At 40.4% G+C, this 20,339-nt stretch overlaps 1 protein-coding gene across 2 annotated transcripts in view; it reads left to right on the top strand.

Annotated features, from left to right (window-relative positions):
- Window positions 1-20,131, top strand: part of wdfy2 (WD repeat and FYVE domain containing 2) — a 65,246-nt gene extending 45,115 nt beyond the window's left edge. For both annotated transcript variants that reach the window (XM_073045901.1, XM_073045902.1), the window contains exons 8-12: window positions 5-110; window positions 1,838-1,939; window positions 6,155-6,285; window positions 12,306-12,414; window positions 14,235-20,131. In XM_073045901.1, coding sequence (XP_072902002.1) covers window positions 5-110; window positions 1,838-1,939; window positions 6,155-6,285; window positions 12,306-12,414; window positions 14,235-14,264 — 478 coding nt within the window. In that variant the 3' untranslated portion in view covers window positions 14,265-20,131. The remainder of the gene's footprint in view (window positions 1-4; window positions 111-1,837; window positions 1,940-6,154; window positions 6,286-12,305; window positions 12,415-14,234) is intronic.
- The last annotated feature ends 208 nt before the right edge of the window (window positions 20,132-20,339 follow it).

Raw genomic sequence — 20,339 nt, 5'->3', positions numbered from 1 at the left:
GCAGTGACAAAGTTCAGTCCCTTTGTTACGCTCTTCATACTCGGCAGCTTATCTCTTGTGGTGCGGATGGTGGGATAGTTGTGTGGAACATGGATGTAAAAAGACAAGAGGTCAGCAAATGATTTCATTCAGTCTTGGAACATTTTAACATAGAAAATGGAGACCAAGTTATCTTAATGTTTTACTAATAACGTGGGTGCTAATAGTAGTGAACATTCCATCTTCTTTCAGAGTGCGATGTTTTAGAATTATTAAGCAGGAGAAAATGTATGAGGTGATTGCATTTGACTTTAAATTTTGATATGTAGGTTAAGAGGTGTTACATTTCAATTGCATTTCATGATGCTTTAGGAAAGTGGACAAATTACAAGTTTGTGACATTGCAGCTCAGGAGCTTTTGGCCAAAAGTCTGAAGCTTGACCAGAAATGTCTACACTTGACTTTTCTGTTACTATACAATTAGTTTAGGCTGTTCAAGAATTGAGAGGGAAATAATGCTTGGAGTTGTTAAGGGGTTTCAGGGGTTGGAGGGTGATGAATTGAGGGAAAGTCTGTTCATTAGAGCACTTGCATAAATATATTGCTGAAATTATTTCCCTTGCCCCCATTCTCTCTCACTTCAACTTCGTTTTCTTATTTCAACTCGTTTTTTGATTATGCCAAATCAATTATGTCAATATTCAGTGCACTTGTGTCAATGTTATCTGCATTTGAACAAAAAGTACTTCTAGAGTCTGGTGGGTATGTGTAATCTGTTGCCAGAGCAAGTAGTTGAGGCAAGTACAGTTAAAAGGTACTTTGACAGATGTATGGATAGAAAGTTTAGAGGGATATGGGCATATGAGACTATCTATACAAGGCAACATTTTAGGCATGCACATGTTGGGCTGTGAAACCTGTTCTCGTGCTGTATTTCTGAGTGATGTGCAGCTTTCAGCATGGTCATAATCAGCAGTCAACCAGAGGAACGGTGAGCATTTAGAGATTGCAATCAATTGTATAACCTTACTTTTGTATCCAATTTTCCTTCTAGTACAATAATAAATTTGAATCGATCTTAAAGTACTATATTGAAATCTGGTTAATTGGGACATTCACTTATTTGGGCCAACTCTTAAAGAGCAAAAGCAAATCGAGAAAATGGCTGGGATTTTCTTCGTTTATTTGTGACACTATGCCGTTTAATTGGGACAAGAGACTCGTCGAATATTCTAACTAGCATTGGTTGCATGCACTTGTATCCAGGAATAAAGATGCAAAGTGCCGCAAATCTGAAATAAAACCCAACAAATGTTAAAACACTGAGTCTGTGGAAAGAAAAACTTTCAATGCTTCTGAGTGAGACTGAGTGTCCCTAGCATTTTCCATTCTTATTTCAACTTTCCCAGTTAAAATAGTTTTCATTTGGTTAGCCAGTGTTTTAAAAATTGAATCCCATATAGTGTTAATTGATATTTTTTTGTTTTTTTAATACAAATGATTTTAGACTCATAACAAAATCCAAATGAAAGCATTTATTGTTATGATTCTAAACAAAAAATATATCCCTAAATGTTAACCTTATTTTAAGTTTGCTGACTGTGCACAAAACATCCAGGATTTTGGCTGCATGTGTCTTTAATGAACAGCTATCAGTCCCATAATATGTTCACACACAGCTGGCTCTTGAGTCCTTAGCATGCATTCTTTCTTCAAATAAATTATTTCCAGATCTTAATGCTTGAATAATTAAGCAATTATTCAAGAAAAATATACAATTGACATATTGGAGCTCTGTTTATATTCTGGTGATGAGGGACTGAATTGTCTTTAAGAATTTTTTTCTTCACTTTATCAGACTCCTGATTGGTTAGATAGTGATTCCTGCCAGAAGTGTGACCAACCTTTCTTCTGGAACTTCAAACAAATGTGGGACAGTAAGAAAATTGGTCTGAGACAGGTATTCTTCTTCACATCTAAATGTTTTTAATTTGGAAGAATACAATTGCAGTTTAAAGATTAACTGAAGTTCTTCAGTTTGTAATGTGCCATTTAATTCATTATTATAGGCAGTAATTATTGGTGTCAGCATATGTAATATTTCTAGCATTTCCTCCCGTTGAGCTGTCAGTCTAATTACCATATAATACATCCTCTTGTTCCTTGATGTGACCTGACATGCCAACTTATTGGTGAATGAAACAAGGGGTGATCAAATAACAGAACATAGGACAGTGCAGCACATTATGGGTCCTTTGATCCATGATGATATGCTGAACGATATTAATCATTATCAGTTTAACCTTTCAGTCCTATACAACCTCATAGCCCTGCATATTCTTACATCCATGTGCCTATCTATGAGTCTCTTAAATGTCCTTATTGTATCAGCTTCTACTACCATCCCAGCAGTGCATTCCAGGTACTCGACACTCTGTGTGTAAGGAAGATAAGCAGAGACAATCTGCCCTAGATTTTTCCTTCACTCACCTTAAACAAATGGTATTAGTCTTTGCTGTCCTGGGGAAAAAGGTGCTGGCTATCCACTCTATCTATGCCTATCATAATCTTATACACTCTATCATGTTGCCCCTCATCCTCATTTGCCCCAAAGAGAGAAGCATGAGCTCGCTTGACCAAATTCTCATAACACATGTTCTCCAATCCAGAGTATATCCTGGTAAGTTTCCTTTGCAACCTGTCTAAAGCTTCCACATTCTTTCACGTAGCAATCCATATTGAAAACAATACTGCAAGTGTGATCTAACCAAGGTTTTATAGCGCTGCAACATTACTTTGTGGCTCTGGCACTCAATCCCCCAACTAATGAAGAGCATCACACTATATGCCACCTCAGTCACTCTAAAACTTTGAAGAATTTGTGGATTTGGACCCCAAGATCCTCCTGTTCCTCCACACTGTTCAGAATCCCGCCATTAGCCTTGTGTTCCATCTTCAAGTTTGATCTTGCAAAGTATATCACTTCTCAGATTTTTGGATTGAACTCCATCTGCTATTTCTTAGCCCAGTTCTGCATACTGTCAGTATTCCATTGTAATCTACGACGACCATTATCAACAAGACTATCAACCTTCATCTCATCTGAATACTTACTAACCCACCTTTCCACTTCCTCACCCAAGTCAGTAATAAAAATCACAAAGAGCAGGTGTCCTGGAGTGGATCCCTGTACAACACTAGTCACCAGCATCTAAGCAGAATATGCTCCCTATACCACCATCCTTTGAGGAAAGCTAAGTTTTCATGGATCCCATGCCCTGTGATTTTTTTTTTGGATAAGCCTACCATGAAGAACCTTGTCAAATACCTAGCTACAATCCATCCAGACTACAGCCACTGCTCTGAAAAAGAGAGCAGAGGCCAGAATAAGAGAACTGCTTCATCGAGCACCTTTGCCTTGACCACTGTATCTGCCAAGATCTCCCAGTGACCACACGTTTCAATCTCACTTCCCATTCCATTGTGAACATGTCAATCTGCGGCCTTCTCTACTGCTACAATGAGGCCAGATGCAGGTTGGAGGAACAATGTCATATTCTGTATTGGTAGTCTTCAACCTGACAGCATCAGCATTGATTTGGCTGACTTCCAGTGACCAGTCCACTCTGTTTTCCTTTCTCTCCACCCCTCTCTTTCCTTGTGTTCCTGTGCCTCATATCCCCTTCTCCCAACCCACTGCTCTCTCTAGTTCCCTACCTCCTTCCCTTTATTGTTTTGCTGTCCTGTCATGGATCCTTCTTCAGCTCTTGCCTCTTCCACCTATCACCTTCTAGCTGCTGCCCTTTCAACCCCCTTCCTATATCCAACTTCCTCCTCCTCACCTGGCCTCATCTATTCACTTCCAACTTGCGCTCCTCCCCTTCCTCTGGCTTCTACCCTCTTCCCTTCCAGTCCTGATGAAGGGCCTTGGACTGAAATGTCACCCGTTAATTTCTCTCCATAGACGCTACCAGACCAGCTGAGTTCCTCCAGCATTTTGTGTGTGTTGCTCAAGAGATTCAGCATCTATCGAATCTCTTGTATTCTGTATGCCACCAGCAAACTACAGATTCAGCTATGACTTGCTGGTTTGGAAATAAAAGTAATCTTTTATGATCATGGCAGTTTTTATAGTTAAAGGTGGTCGTATTAGAACGGGTTCTAAAAATCTGAGTTTTGCCTCAGATTTTTCTGGGAAGTGTTGTCATTTCCAGGTCCTGGTGATTTCTTTCTTAAGTAACACACTTGAATATAGAGGTCTCAAACTTCTTGAGATATCTGTTCATAATTTGCTAACTGCTCATCATGACATTGTGTGGCATTGTGCCACTTTCTGCAATTTCCAGTAGCTACCATTTGAAATACAGTATGTCCGCTGAACCTGAAACAGGATGGTACAGTGACATGCCTACAAGAGCTATTGCCTCATTGCTGTGCTCTATTATCAGGAATACTTTAACAGACAGTTGTGTTCCACCCTTAGTTTACCAGCTGTTAAAACTGTCAAAAAACTGTAGATTTGTACTGTGTTCTAAGTCTCTTAATTTTAAATTTTAAAAAGAATTGAAACTGAAACTGAAATACGTATGTCAAAAAACATAACTTATTCAAAAGTTTCAATCATTATGTTCTGTTGTTTCTAAATATAAATCACCTGGACTTGCCGAATTCTCAAACAGCTATTTCATCCTATTGAAATGAATAGAGTTTTCAAAGCTGCACCAAATGTAGCTCGGTACACATTCTGTGCATGAATTTCCCAGTGTTAGCTGCTAGGGAAATTGCAGGAAGTTAGCATGCCATTGCTTTATTCCAAGGCATCTGTGAAGAGATTGCATTTAGAACTTTTCAGTAAGTTCCAGGCTTCTACATTTGCACATGATTGTCTGCCTAGCATCAGCTATCATTGATCGGGCTTCAATTCCTATTGCTGTCTGTAAGGAGCCCATGTTTTCCCTATGGCCACGTAGTTTTCCTGAGGGTGCTCCAGTTTCCCTCAACACTCCAAAGGCGTACGGGTCAGGGTTAGTGGATTGTGGGCATGATATATTGGTGCTGGAAGTGTGGCAACTCTTGCGGGCTGTCCCCAGTGCACCGCAGACAATGGTGCCAGCAGTGCATTTCATTGCATATTTTTATGTACATCTCACAAATAAAGCTAATCTTATCTCTGCATAAAATTTTGCAACCCATTTTTTGAAAAGTAATTTTAGGCATGGTGGGCTATTCTTATCTGGTTCATTATTGGTACCCAGTATACAAATAACTTGACAAAAATGCCAAGACAAGTACTATGGAAGAAGATTTGGCAGATCAAATTATCAAACGTCAGTTCCTTCACTTGCACCAATTTTTAAACATTGTGCCTTGTTAGGACTTGTGCTAATGAATCACAGAAGCATGGGAGCTAGGAGTAGGATGTGAGGCATTTGTTCTTCAACTCTATTTCAGATTCGGTGTTCTTTTCCATTTTCCTCCCCATATCTCTTGATCTCGTTAGACTTTTGAATTATTTGTAGTTTTTGCAAAAATTGTCATTATTCTACAGTGTGCTTGGTCAGGTTTCCTAACCTAAACTGCGAGAAAGGAATAGGAAAGTACATTCAGCCTCAAGTTCTGCAGAACCCAGGCTGATCCATATCTTCAGTTCTGACTGATAATAGTCTTGGCTTTTTAAATTGCCCCCTTCCTCCCTCATGCCAGCAGCCCTTTAAGATATGAGAGTTTTGATTTCTTCCATTCTGAGTTTCCTTAAATGCCTCTGAGCATTTATAATTTGAGATTACAACATCTTGTTCTGAACTAGGACACTAGAGAAAATACTTTATCTATATAATGCCATCCTTTTGTTACCTTGGATAAAAGAATTGAATCGTGTTATAATGTTTGAAACCGTATATTCCTATTTGACATGTCTTCATAATTGGGGAAAAAAACAGTTGAAAAGCATTAAACAACAGATGCTGAAGTAAAACAAAATTTGGAAGTGCCTGAGGTACTCAGAAGGTTAGACAGCATCAGTCCAGAGAAGCAGTTAACATTTCAGTCCAATGGCACTTCATTTACATTCATAATTAACCTGCTTAACCATGAAATGTTGTGTAGCCAGAGTTGTGTTGAATTTTGGACTAATTTTGAATCTACTGCAAACGTCATTCTCTTTTGTTTGATTCAGCACCACTGCAGAAAGTGTGGGAAAGCTCTGTGTGGGAAGTGTAGCTCCAAACGTTCCTCCATCCCATTAATGGGATTTGAGTTTGAAGTGCGGGTCTGTGACAGCTGCTGTGAGTCCATCACAGATGAGGAGTGAGTACATTTCAAACTTGTAGCAGGGAAAGAATGGTCATGTCCAATTTTTGTTAATTTAAAAAAAAATACTGGAATAAAAAAGTGATCTGGTTTTATTTAAACTCCATTTGATTGCTACAGATGTCTTGTCAGCACTTATCAAAATTGGTAGGATATTTATTTGCATTCTGACTGTTGCATTAGACCTATAATGGTTACAAGCATTCCATTATCTTCTTCCAAATACAATTATTCAATTATACAATTTTTCCAAATACAACAGTCGGGAAGCGGCCTGGTCGAGGGAAGTGCCTGGTGTGAAAAGTGCTAGCCTTTGGCTCGATAGTCTTTGGCGAGGAGGCTGAGGGAGGAGACTACGCCACAGTTGGAGAGGGTGAAGACATGGCTGCTAAGCTGATTCAGTGTGCTACGTGCATCATGTGGGAGGTCAGGGATACTGATGGTGCCACCGGCTGCTACAGCTGTGGAAAGTGTGTCCAGATTCAGCTTTTGAAGGAGCATGTTGCAACACTGAAGAAAGAACTAGATGACCTCAGGTTCATCCATGAAAACAAGAGTTTTCTGGACAGGACCTACAGTGAGGTCGTTACACCGAGGATACCGGAAGAGAGAAGGGAGGTGACGATGAGGAAGGAAAGGATGCTTGAAGTACAGGAGACCCCAGGGGATGTGCCTCTCATAAACAAGTTCACCCTCTTGGAAGCTGTCAGGACAGAAGATACTGCCGGTCTGAGAGGCGGACAGGTCTGCGAGCCAAAAATTGGTGCAGAAGCAGAGCCGAGGAGTCAGACATCAGGAAGAGCCGTGGTAGTAGGGGACTCCATAGTAAGAGGTACAGAAAGGGATTTCTGCAGCAACAGGCGAGATTTAAGGATGGTGTGTTGCCTCCCTGGTGCTAGGATCCAGGACTTCACGGACCGATTGCAGGGAATCCTCAAGGGTGAAAGTGAACAGCCGGAAGTGGTAGTGCATGTCGGCACAAATGACATCAGGAAGAAGAGGAAGGACATTCTGCAGCGGGACTTCAGAGAACTCGGAAGAAGGCTGAAAAGCAGGACATCCAGGGTGGTTATCTCTGGTTTGCTTCCAGTTCCTCGTGCTGGAGAGGGCAGGAACAGGGAGAGAATGGATCTGAATGTGTGGCTGAGGAACTGATGCAGGAAGCAAGGATTTACATTCTTGGACCACTGGGGTATGTTTTGGGGTAGGGATAAATTGTACAAAAGGGACAGGTTGCACCTTAATAGGCAGGGGACCAGCATTCTGGCAGGCAGGTTTGCCACTGCAACACGGATGTGTTTAAACTAAGTAGTGGGGTGGAGGGGATGAACTGGAAATATAAAGATGGAGTTAAAGGGAAAGTGAAAATAGGAAAAGTTTAAAAAGGACAACAGAACCAATGGAGCAGAAAGCTCAAGAAGAGATCATATAGTATGGCCAAGTGAAATAGGAATTGATAGGTGAGGGGAGTAATGAATTAAAAGTATTATATATATGAATGCACGAAGTATAAGGAATAAATTAGATGAACTTGAGGCTCAGTTGGAAATTGGCAAGTACGATGTTGTGGAAATAACCGAGTCATGGCTTCAAGCGGACTGGGCCTGGGAAATGAATATTCAAGGATATATGTCTTATTGAAAGGACAGACTGACGGGCAGAGGGGGTGGGGTGGCTCTGTTGGTGAGGAATAATATTCAGTCCCTTGCGAGGGGGAACGTAGAATCAGGGGATGTAGAGTCAGTATGGATAGAACTGAGAAATTCTAAGGGTGGAAAGACCCTACTGGGTGTTATCTACAGGCCTCCAAACAGTAGTCTGGATGTAGGGTGTAAGTTGAATGAAGAGTTAAAATTGGCATGTCACAAAGATAATGATACAGTTGTCATGGGAGATTTCAACATGCAGGTAGACTGGGAGAATCAGGATGGCACTGGACCCCAAGAAAGGGAGTTTGTGGAGTGCCTCTGAGACGGATTCTTAGAACAGCTTGTACTGGAGCCTACCAGGGAGAAGGCAATTCTAGATTTGGTGTTGTGCAATGAACCGGATTTGATCAGGGACCTCGAGGTAAAGGAGCCATTAGCAGGTAGTGACCATAATATGAGATGTTTTAACCTACAATTTGAGAAGGAGAAGGGAAAATCAGATGTGTCAGTATTACAGTTGAATGAAGGGAACTGTGGAGCTATGAGGGAGGAGCTGGCCAAAGTTCAATGGAACAAAACCCTAGCAGGGAAGACAGTGGAACAACAATGGCAGGTATTTCTGGCAATAATGCAGAAGGTGCAGGATTGGTTCATTCCAAAGAGGGAGAAAGATCCTAAGGGGAGGCCGTGGCTGACGAGGGAAGTAAAGGACAGTATAAAAATAAAAGAGAAGTATAACATAGCAAAGATGAGCGGGAAACCAGAGGACTGGGAAGCTTTTAAAGAGCAACAGAAGATAACAAAAAAGGCAATACGCCGAGAACAAATGAGGTACGAAGGTAAACTAGCCAAGAATATAAAGGAGGATAGTAAAAGCTGCTTTAGGTATGTGAATAGCAAAAAAATAGTTAAGACCAAAATTGGGCCATTGAAGACAGAAACGGGTGAATTTATTATGGGGAACAAGGAAATGGCAGATGAGTTGAACAGGTGCTTTGGATCTGTCTTCACTAGTGAAGACACAAACGATCTCCCAGATGTAATAGTGGCCAAAGGAACTAAGGTAATGGATGAACTGAAGGAAATTTATATTAAGCAAGAAACGGTGTTGGATAGACAGTTGAGTCTGAAGGCTGATAAGTCCACGGGACCTGATGGTCTGCATCCCAGGGTACTTAAGGAGGTGGCTCTAGAAATCATGGACGCATTGGTAATCATTTTCCAATGTTCTATAGATTCAGGAACAGTTCCTGGGGATTGCAGGGTGGATAATGTCCCACTTTTCAAGAAAGGAGGGAGAGGGAAAACAGGGAATTATAGACCGGTTAGCCTGATGTCAGTGGCGGGAAAGATGCTGGAGGCAATTATAAAAGAGGAAATTACAACACATTTGGATAGCAGTAGAAGGATCAGTCCGAGTCAGCATGGATTTATGAAGGGGAAATCATGCTTGACTAATCTTTTGAGGATGTAACTATGAAAATGGACAAGGGAGAGCCAGTGGATGTAGTGCACCTGGACTTTCAGAAAGCCTTTGATAAAGTCCCACATAGGAGATTAGTGGGCAAAATTAGGGCACATGGTATTGGGGGCAGAGTACTGACATGGATTGAAAACTTGCTGGCTGACAGGAAACAGAGTAGCAATTAACGGGTCCCTTTTGGAATGGTCAGGCTGTGACCAGTGGGGTACAGCAAGGTTTGGTGCTGGGACCACAGCTGTTTACAATATACATTAATGATTTAGATGAAGGGATTAAAAGTAACATTAGCAAATTTGCCAATGACACAAAGCTGGGTGGCAGTGTGAAATGTCAGGAGGATGTTATGAGAATGCAGGGTGACTTAGACAGGTTGGGTGAGTGGGCAAAGGTATGGCAGATGCCGTTTAATGTGGATAAATGTGAGGTTATCCACTTTGGTGGTAAGAACAGGAAGGCAGATTACTATCTACATGGAGTCAAGTTAGGAAAAGGGGAAGTACAATGAGATCTAGGTGTTCTTGTACATCAGTCAATGAAAGCAAGCATGCAGGTACAGCAGGCAGTGAAGAAAGCTAATGGCATGCTGGCCTTTATAACAAGAAGAATTGAGTATAGGAGTAAAGAGGTCCTTCTGCAGCTGTACAGGGCCCTGGTGAGACCCCACCTGGAGTATTGTGTGCAGTTTTGGTCTCCAAATTTGAGGAAGGACATTCTTGCTATTGAGGGAGTGCAGCGTAGGTTCACAAGGTTAATTCCCGGAATGGCGGGACTGTCATATGTTGAAAGATTGGAGCGACTGGGCTTGTATACACTGGAATTTAGAAGAATGAGAGGGGATCTGATTGAAACATATAAGATTATTAAGGGATTGGACATGCTGGAGGCAGGAAGCATGTTCCTGCTGATGGGTGAGTCCAGAACTAGAGGCCACAGTTTAAGAATAAGGGGTAGGCCATTTAGAACAGAGATGCGGAAAAACTTTTTCACCCGGAGAGTGGTGGATATGTGGATTGCTCTGCCCCAGAAGGCAGTGGAAGCCAAGTCTCTGGATGCTTTCAAGAGAGAGTTAGATAGAGCTCTTATAGATAGCGGGGTCAAGGGATATGGGGAGAGGGCAGGAATGGGGTACTGATTGTGTATGATCAGCCATGATCACAGTGAATGGCGGTGCTGGCTAGAACGGCCGAATGGCCTACTCCTGCACCTACTGTCTATTGTCTAAAATTAATGTATTTTTATTGAACTATCCTGCTTGACTCAACAGTAATGTTGTCACTCTAGAGTCAGACTGTTGTTGCTTCAGATTCTTTTAAAGGTTTTACAAATTACGACCTCCTCCTCAGAAATACCTTCAGTTGCCATTAAATAGGTGTGTCAGGGAGTAAAATCTCTGAAAGTAGAGGCACAAAGTGACATAGTAGCACAGCTCATACACTGCTACCTCAAATCTTCAGTAACGCAGGTTCAATCCTGATCTCTGGTGCTGCCTCATTCTCTCTTACTACGTGGATCCACCCCACTACATCCCCCCCCCCCAAAAAAAAAGGGTGCTCCAGTTTCCTTCCATATCCCAGAGAGGTGCATGTTGGACGATTAATTGTTCATTAAATTGCCCATGTGCATAAGTGAATTGTTGATTCTGGGTGATTTATAGTCAATTCTGTCTCTTTCTGAAGGAGCAATTAGATGAATAGGGTGGTGACCTTGAGTTTAGAAAGCAACAGGGTTCGATCCTAATGTAAGACGCTGTTGGTATGGTGTTTGCTTGTTCCACCTGTGAACGTGTGGGTTTCCGTGATACTTTGGCTCCCTTCCACATACCAGATATGTGCCGGTAGGTTGCAACAAGCCATCTGCTGGAAAGCTCAACAGGCCAAGCAGGACCTGTGCAATGAAGGACTTGTTGACATTTCGAGTTGAAGTCCTGTATCGGGATTCAGCTACACTCGATTCCAATTGTTATTTTAACTCCTCTCACCTCCTACAACTCAAAGGAGAAGCTATGTGTACCCATATGTGTCCTAGCTAAAATTACCACAGATGCTACTTGACCTATTGGGTTCCTCCAGGAGATGTTTATTGCTCCAGGTCCCAGCATTTGCAGCTTCTTCTGTCTTCAATATGGTAATAGGTTAATTAGTTGTCAGCAAGAATGGGGTGGTGTTAGAGAATAGAGCCTGCTTTGCGATTATCCGTTGTTATATTGGAATGCAAGGAAATGGGAGATGTGAGTATCTAAAGAAAAAGATTAAGGGAATAAAGAAAAAGTGATTTAAAATGAAGAAAATAAAGAAAAGTGTGTTAAAATGAAGATTTGAATTTGCTAATGTTGGAGGACATCTTGGAGGTACAGATTAATGAGTCCTGAGGAGAAAAATAGAGACGTATAGAGAGCCGTCAAAGTTCAACATGTATGTCACTATATACAATGATGAGATGCATTTTCTTGCAGGCAGGCATACTCAATAAATCTAATAACCATAATAGAATCAATGAAAGACTGCTCCAACAGGGCTGACAACCAGTGTGCAAAAGACAACAAACTGTCCAAAGAAAAAAATGTAATAATAAATAAGCAATAAATATCAAGAAGGTGTGATGAACTATCATATCAGCTTACCAGAAAAAAAGTTGGCTCTGACATCTTAATTCCTGCAGAGGAGATAAATTGCAATACCTCAAAAATTGTTGGATTTTTGGAATCTTATCAAGAATATTAAAAACCATCCTTGCAGTGAATTCACTTCATTGGCCTTGCCTATATCATCATTTGCTTCTGCAGATGCCACATAATTAAAGCTGTGAAGAAATATTTATTAATTCATGATGCTTTTCAGCACTAGCTTTTAACCTTTTGTGCTTTCGTACATGATTTGTGTTTGCAGACGAGCACCCACAGCAACTTTCCACGACAGCAAGCATTCTGTGGTCCACATGGCATTTGATGTAACGAGAGGCTGGTTGTTAACTTCGGGAAATGACCGGATTATCAAGGTGAGAAAATGAAGCACGAGTCTACCCCAGTGTAACTTTTACTCATGTAAATTGTTTTGTACCCAGGTGCTTTTTAAATTATTTTTATTACTCGTTCAAAGGATGTAGGCTTTGCAGGCTGAACATGTAATTGCCCTTGTGAAGGTGGTGGTGAGTTGCCACCTTGAACCGCTGCAGTCCTTGGAAGTCTGGGTGTACTCAACACTGTTAGGGAAAGAATTTCATGATTTTGGGATTCCAACTTGTTGGAAACACTTTACTTTGTAATACAAATCACTCTCCTTGCGTAAAGATAACATATTAAATGTGGCCAGGAGGGGAAAAAATTGGGGGAGAAATTTTTTTAAAGAAATGTCAAATACAAGTAATCTGACCAAGCCTCCTTGATTTCATAATCTATTCAGAACTGGCATTAGTTGATGAATGGGTCTGTATTTGTGGTGAAATTAAATCAAGCCCATGTTCAGATGCTCACAGGTAATTAAGTCTTTGACTTATGCAAACCTGCTGAGTAATATGCCTTCACTTTTGTCATTCCACCACATTACTGGATTCTAATGGAGGCCCTGATCTTGCTGACATTGTGCTGTAAAATTCATCTTGGCCATCATGTGTCAGCCTGACCTGCTGGAGATCAATAGAACAGAACATGGCACAGCACAGGAACTGGCTGTTCAGACAACCACATCAAGTAAAGACATGAAAACCATTTCTTTATTGCATTGCAGATTCTAGCTTATACACCTCTTATCAGGTCACCTCTCATCCTCCGTCGCTCCAAGGAGAAAAGGCCGCGTTCACTCAACCTGTTTTCATAAAGCATGCTCCCCAATCCAGGCAACATCCTTGTAAATCTCCTCTGCACCCTTTCTATGGCTTCCACATCCTTCTTGTAGTGAGGCAACTAGAACTGAGCACAGTACTCCAAGTGGGGTCTGACCAGGGTCCTATATAGCTGCAAACTTTTGTGTATTTCAAGTAATAATATTAGAAATGTAAAAACTGCTACAAAATCTTGCTGGGCTTTGCTTGAAGCTGAGGCTCCATCCCCATGCCCTGTCAAAGGCTTAAGTGGAGGAGTTCCCCACCTGGGGTTCACCGACACCCCACCCCCCTTGGTGAATGGTAAGGGTCCATGGCATTAAAAAAGAGGTGGGAACTCCTACTTTAGGACTTAGGGAAGATTATGTTTTGGGGAGACCTCAGCAATACACTACACATGGCAAACTGGCACCTAGAAAATGATGAGCTGACAGAGAGAGAGTGCAGGGGAAAGGAAGGAGAAAAGGAGCATTGAGAGAGACAGTTAAGGACAAATGGTTAAATGGAGACTAGGAAAGGACTGCGGGCAAGTGATAAGGGGTGTGGGAAATGTGTGCAGTTCTACTTGCTGTTTCTGCTGCTGAGGTGGAGTGAAATCAACTTATCCACGATCTATTAATTTCACTTGGCACAGACAGGCCAAGTTTCCAGGAAATTCCTTCCTCTTTACTAAGTTGGAACCTGTTTTCTTATGAAGGAATTGATCAGTGCAAGTAAAGACATGAAAACCATTATTGCATTGCAGATTCTAGCTTTTTGTTTATAAAAGCTACAATTTAGTTTTCTTGAGTTGCATTTGCTTATAATTTGCATTTAGTCTGCAGTGTATATTATGTATTAATGAGTAGCTTAACTTCTGCAAAGTATTGAGGACATAGTTACCTCTGCTAATAACGTGGCTAAGGTACCTTGGGGGAGAGCAGTTTAATTTACTTTTATGAATTTGAATTGTAAATAACTTTTATTAAAATTGCTCATTTGAATGTAATTCCCTGCAGCTTTGGGATATGACTCCTGTGGTGTCGTGACCTGCTTTCGCTGGTGATCAGAAGGGATTCTGTCCATGAGCTAGTCTACACATGGAGGATTAGTCAGCAATGCTAAAACAGAGTTATGGCTTCGACAGGGAATGCACAGGAATTTAACTTTTTCCAAAGCAGCCTTCCAAATCCTGATCAGTATCTGCTAAAGTTTAAAAGTTGCACAATGATTCTGGTAAATCTTGGTTGTGAGGATTGAAGTACAATTTTCAAGAGGGTGTTTTGTACTATTAGTGTTTGTATGATTTTCTGTAATTTTTTGATAGACCTAAATGATTTTTTTTTTTAATATTGTGATGATAAGTTTTTGTCTGTTCATGTTTTTCTGTTGCTTGCCAATGAGTGAATAAGTGTCATGTTTGAGAGATGCCCAGTTTTGTTTTGGTAATGTACTTCGCGATAGTACATAGTTGTCTGTTTCGTGTCAAGAAATCATGGACTGCTAATACAGATTTTTCCAAAGCAGCAGATAAGAAAAACTAACATTGGGATTGCAGTGAAGGGAAAGATAAACCTTATTGTCTCACAGTCCTCTATCTACGTCAGCGTGAAATTAGGTCAAGCATTCCATGTTTTCTAGTGATTTAACCCATGACTGTAGAAGTGAGGTTTAAGAAAACCCGGTGTTTTCTAGAAGTTGCGATGTAAATAATTAGAAGGTATAACCACAAACTCTAGGCATGTTTAATGCAACCTGTGATAGTAGGATGAACAATAGTAAAATAAACCAGTGCAATAGATACAAGCAAGATTAACTCGATCTGCTGTTGAGACGGTGGAGAAGGGAATTTTGATACTTAGCTAAAAACCTATTCTTTCGCTCTAACTTCATACTCCTTATTATGTGTTTATGCCATTGCTGTCCCATTATGTTCCTTGAAACGGCAAGGTGAGAATTGAAAAGGGGAATGTGCCTTTCATTTCTACTTTAAAGTCTGTTCTTTGATTTCTGGACTGATATGCTTCCATTATGTCTTTGCAGCCATCCTTAGATACTGTAGTATAGTGTACATCTTTTGAATCCTGGTTTGATCAACATTGAGTATTACAATCTGTTGATGCATCCAGTGATCCAATTAAACTCTCATCTAACAAATTGAAATGTAATGGTTGATTTTGACTCTGTGGGACTAAAGTCTCCAATCACCAAGTTGTAGAAACATGGGAAGCTGCTCAGCTGATTACACTACTTACTGTTTGCTCCACATTGGAGCGCTCTACTCTATTCCCATTCTTCTTCTTGCAACTGTTACTCAGTTCCTGTGCAATTTGCTGAGGCTAGTTTCACTTTTAATTGTCCAATGTTGATTGTACATACTCTTGAAAAGACTAAACCACCTATCTGACTTTTGCAGCAAATGATAAAATCTGGGGTTTGGGATGCTGAATGGCTTGTTGGGGTTAATGGATAGTGATGGTGTTGGGTACAACAAGCCTCAAACTGGAAAATAAAAGCTAGTCATTTGCATGGTTGCATCCTCAGTTCTTCAATCCACAGAATTATTTTGAAGTGTAATTAGCAACAGTGATAGTTAATTCAGGAATTTAGACTGTTACATTTTAATGGTATGTAAAAGGTCACAAGTATCTCAAGTTGGGCTAAGCTAATCTCATTGCAGTTGTTTTTTATTTCTTTTTTTGCCTTCAGAAAACAAATCATGTCTATGCTTTGTCCTCATAGATTATCTACTACAGGTAGTCCCCAAGTTACGAACGTCTGACTTACGAACTGAGGAAGGAGAACGCTGTCCGCCATTTTAAGTTGTTGCCGTTGACACTGTTGAGTGTATAACTTTGTACTTAGCTTAAATTTTTCTTAGCAACATTCACCCTGACCCCGCTCGCGCTCTCCCCTTTTCCGGTTGGCTGGTGGCGCAGTGAGATCAGCGCCGGGCTCAAGAACGGTTTGATCCAGTGACAGACCACTTCCGAGCGCGCTCTCCATTCGTGCTGGGTCAATGTCGAGCTTGCAACTTGACCTCGTAAAAAAAAAAAACACTGCCACCTCCAGTTCAAATTCCCACGCGGAATATTGTGGAGGATGAAATACCCAAACCCAGCACAGCCCCCACTTGTCCCATTTAACCTGTCGCAGTGCGGTGGACTTTAGGACCCGGGAATTCAGTGCGGTGGTCCTTAGGACCCAGCGGAGCTCGGGAGCTGGCAAAGCTTGGGACCCACCGCCCACAGTGTTTCTGTTCCATTGACGGGAAGCGATCACGATTGAAAATAAAGTGGAAATAATAAAGCGTTTAGAAAGAGGTGAAACGCCTTCGGTCATTGGAAAAGCATTAGGCTGCAGTGGGTAAGCAATGCAGTGGTTTAATTATTAGAATACATACGTTTCTTAAGTGTTTTATATGCATAGAAAGGTAAAATATATACTAAGACAAACATTTGACTAACTGACGCTAAATAATACCAGATGCATACAAATCCGACTTAAAGACTGACTCAGGAATGGAACTCGTTCGTAACCCGGGGACTGCCTGTTACACACATTTTAACTGAAACTTTTTTTGCCATATGCTTACAATTAGCATTTATTCCACCTGTGGTACTTTCGTTTTGCATCTTAATAGAAGGAACAAAGATACTATGAAGCACAACTTAAAACCTGCAATGAATATTTTAACACAATGAAGTTCAAATTTGATATAGGAACTGGAGTAAGTTCTTCCATATCCTTTGATTCCCTTGCCTTAGAAATTTGTTTTTTAAGTCTTGAAAGTTCTGATGTTCGCTGTGCTTGTTTACTCTTGAGGGGTTGTGGGGTGATGAGAGGAGAATTCCAGATTTGGTTTGTGTTGTGTGGAGGCCTATGAGGCTTGGCTCAAATCTAAGGATCCCAATTCTTTCTCTATATCCCTCCTCCAGAGAAAATAGCTGTGAACTATTGAACTTATTGAAATTTTAGATCATTCCAATAGCTTCTACATTCCACTTGTGGGGCTTTTTACACATATTCCCTTAATAGCATGGTATCTTTATTTATTTGTGAGTACAATCATCCAATGGTTGTTTTGTCTTCCAAGTGGGAAATAAATTGGTTCTTTCTGTGCAGCCTATGTATCTTTGAGACTCATAATTGATCCAAAGAGCTGAAACTACAGTGGACGTCTGTCCTATCTCGATTACTCAACCAAGTGAGGGCTAAGTGCCCAGATGAAGGCACAGTGGTTTGTTCTGAAGTTAACTTATTTCCATTTTTCATAGTGTTCCAGTATTGGAGATTTACCAGTCAAAATAGTTGAGGCACTGTTTGTGCCAGTTCATTAGGAAATCTTAAATCCACTGCTTTCTCCCTTTCTGTTGTGACAATTTTAAAAATCAATCCACTTTTAAAACTGTTTTTGCCACAAAGCATCCCATACTCTAATGTATACCCCCATCAACTTAAATCAACCCAGTTAGTGCTTAGAAAAATTAAGTGATTTTAAAATCAATGATCAAATGTTCAAGGAGGCAAATTAGTAATACAATGTCATTGTTAGCTGTGTACAATAGGCTAATGGCTCTGAACTTTGTTCCTGCAGACTGCTATGTTGCCTAAAAACTTTTCCACTGTAATTTGTTCCCTCTCCTTACTACCTTTTCACTTGCCCCCCTCCCAAAAAAAAGTGTAGTGCATGTTTTAAACCTGTCTTTGCTAGCCAATGGAAAACTGTCCCATTTTGGTCAACAGTAGTTAAGTTTTACTAATGCAAAGTGGGTAAATCGAGAAAGTTATTGGTTAAGATAAAAAGGTTGGTGCCATTTGGTAATCTTTTGGCTGATCTTTAACCTCAGTGTTATAAACCTATGTTCTTTCATTGCCCAGCGATCCATTGATTTCTGAGTGACTGAACTCCGTGGTTGAGCCTGCACAGCCCCTTTCCTCAAAAGAATTCTGAAGATTGGCTACTTCCTGTGTGAAGAAATTTCTTCTCACCTTCTAACTGATTGACCATCTATTCTGAGCCTGTGACTCCTGGTTCTAGCCACGCCAGTCAAACCATCATCCATGCATTTCCTCTGTGAATCCCCAAAATAATTTCATTTGTTTTAATGAGATTGTTTTCAACCATCTAAATTCTAAAGAGCATACACCTTTTGTGCTCTCCATATATTTTTATTGGAAATCAGAATGGTACGCAATTATTTCAGTAGTCTCACCTGAGCCCTATAGCAGTTAGTTGTCTTTGCTTGAATTGATAAGTTCTTGATTGGTAAATGGGTTAAGAGTTACAAGCAGAAGGAAGCTGGGGATAAAGAAACATGACTAAATGGTGAAGCAGCGGTTATGGGCCAGTAGCCTAATCCTATATTTTATGGTGGAAACACTCTTGTAATGGAGGCCACTGTTGTGTTTGCCCTTGTCATTGGTTGTTCTATCTCTGAAAATTTTCCATTCAAACTGTAATACAATAACACTTGTGAATTTTGAGACATACTGCTTCAGATACTGTATTGTGAAGATGGAGCACAACACTGAAACTCTTATGGTTTAGTACTGTTATGGAAGTTGTATTGTTTGTGTATGAATATTTTCCCAAAATTTTTGTTTTAACACTTATCTCTAATATTTCTGAGAACTTTGTATAAGTTTGACTTGACTGGAAGTCTGTATCAGCAACAACTGCTGAGACCCAGAAGCCAATTGGGCAGGACTGAACTTACTTTTGATAAAGTAACTGATCCGTTAATTTCCAGTTATTAAATTTTAAGGCTAACTTCTCTAAATTTAGTTTTATTATTAGAATTGGCCAAGAATGGTTTCTAGAAGTATTGTGAGGTTCAGGGTAAGGTCCCTGAGAAGCAAGTCAGAAGTCCCAGGAAATAATTGAATGGAAATGGTAACAGCTGTATCAATTATATTGCAAAGAAACTTTCATCATCTCATCAATTTGGTACTTTCAAGAAGTTTTCTGATTTTTGATGTGGTCTCTAGATAATTTTTTTTGGAGCTTGTGATACTTCAAAGTAATACCCCTTCCCCTCCCACCAGTGGGAGTGCTTCATTAGAGCTGCCAGAGGTGATAGCTGGTCAGCCTTGGATAAAATTAATTGTTCCAGGACCTCAATTATTTACAGTACTCCTGAAGGAGATAGTTTCAAAGTGGTTTTTGTTATGTAGGCATCGTGCAATTTTGAGAGTAGTATTGTGAGTTCACTCTTGATGGAATGAGAAACTGTTGAATTAAGCAATATTCTATAGCAAACAATCTGATTGCTACAGACTCAATTTTATTTGCATTCTTTACCTGATACTTCATAACTGTATCCAGCAAATTATATTTTACTTTGTAGTGTCACTCTGAGAGCCTACTCTATTCTTTGCATTAGAACAGCTCAATTTTGTATTCCTCAGCCAAGAGAATCACAGATCACTGGAAATTGACTAGTTCCAATTTATCTATGTTGTTCAGGAAAAATCAACCAGGCCCCACCGAGAAGAACCAGCAGTTTTGTCTTATTGACAGCTGCTTTCAATGGAATTTAGTCCACTTGGAAGCCACTTAGCAGTCTAAACATCTTTAAGTACTGTGATTTTATTTTTAAGTGTGACCAAATCTTACTGCAAAGTGGTATTTCCTTCAGGTAGAGGAACGTCACATCTGTGGGTGAAGTGTATTGAACATTGTACCAGTGTGAACTTAAATGATGCTGCAACTAATGCTTCAAAACAAATTCTGCTCTAAAATAGGGCGACTCCTCCTGGTAAAATGCCGATAAATCATTGCAAAGGAATTTTACTCCCAGGTTGATTTCACGATTAATGCTTCATTTCAATTCAACGCTTATGACTTGTTAAATATTTAAATTGTTACTATATTTATGTATTGACAATTCCAAATAAAACTCTTTTAGAGGTGTTTGTAAGAGCACTGTCTCATTGTTGCAGATGGTTCCCCTCTTTCACTGTGACTGATCTCCAGTTGATTCATACACATGGAAACAGACACTCTAGCCCACCAGATTTGTGCTGATCGTCACACACTATTTATACTAATCCCATTTGTTTTCCCCTCTTTTTTTCCTTCAGTTTCTCACGCTTCTGCAATGCTCCACCTCTGCTGACGA

This window comes from Hemitrygon akajei, chromosome 5 (genome assembly GCF_048418815.1).
Source record: "Hemitrygon akajei chromosome 5, sHemAka1.3, whole genome shotgun sequence".
NCBI classification, from domain to species: Eukaryota; Metazoa; Chordata; class Chondrichthyes; order Myliobatiformes; family Dasyatidae; genus Hemitrygon; species Hemitrygon akajei.
The sequence above is the reverse complement of the archived record's forward strand: the minus strand, read 5'-3'. Positions and strand labels throughout refer to the sequence as shown.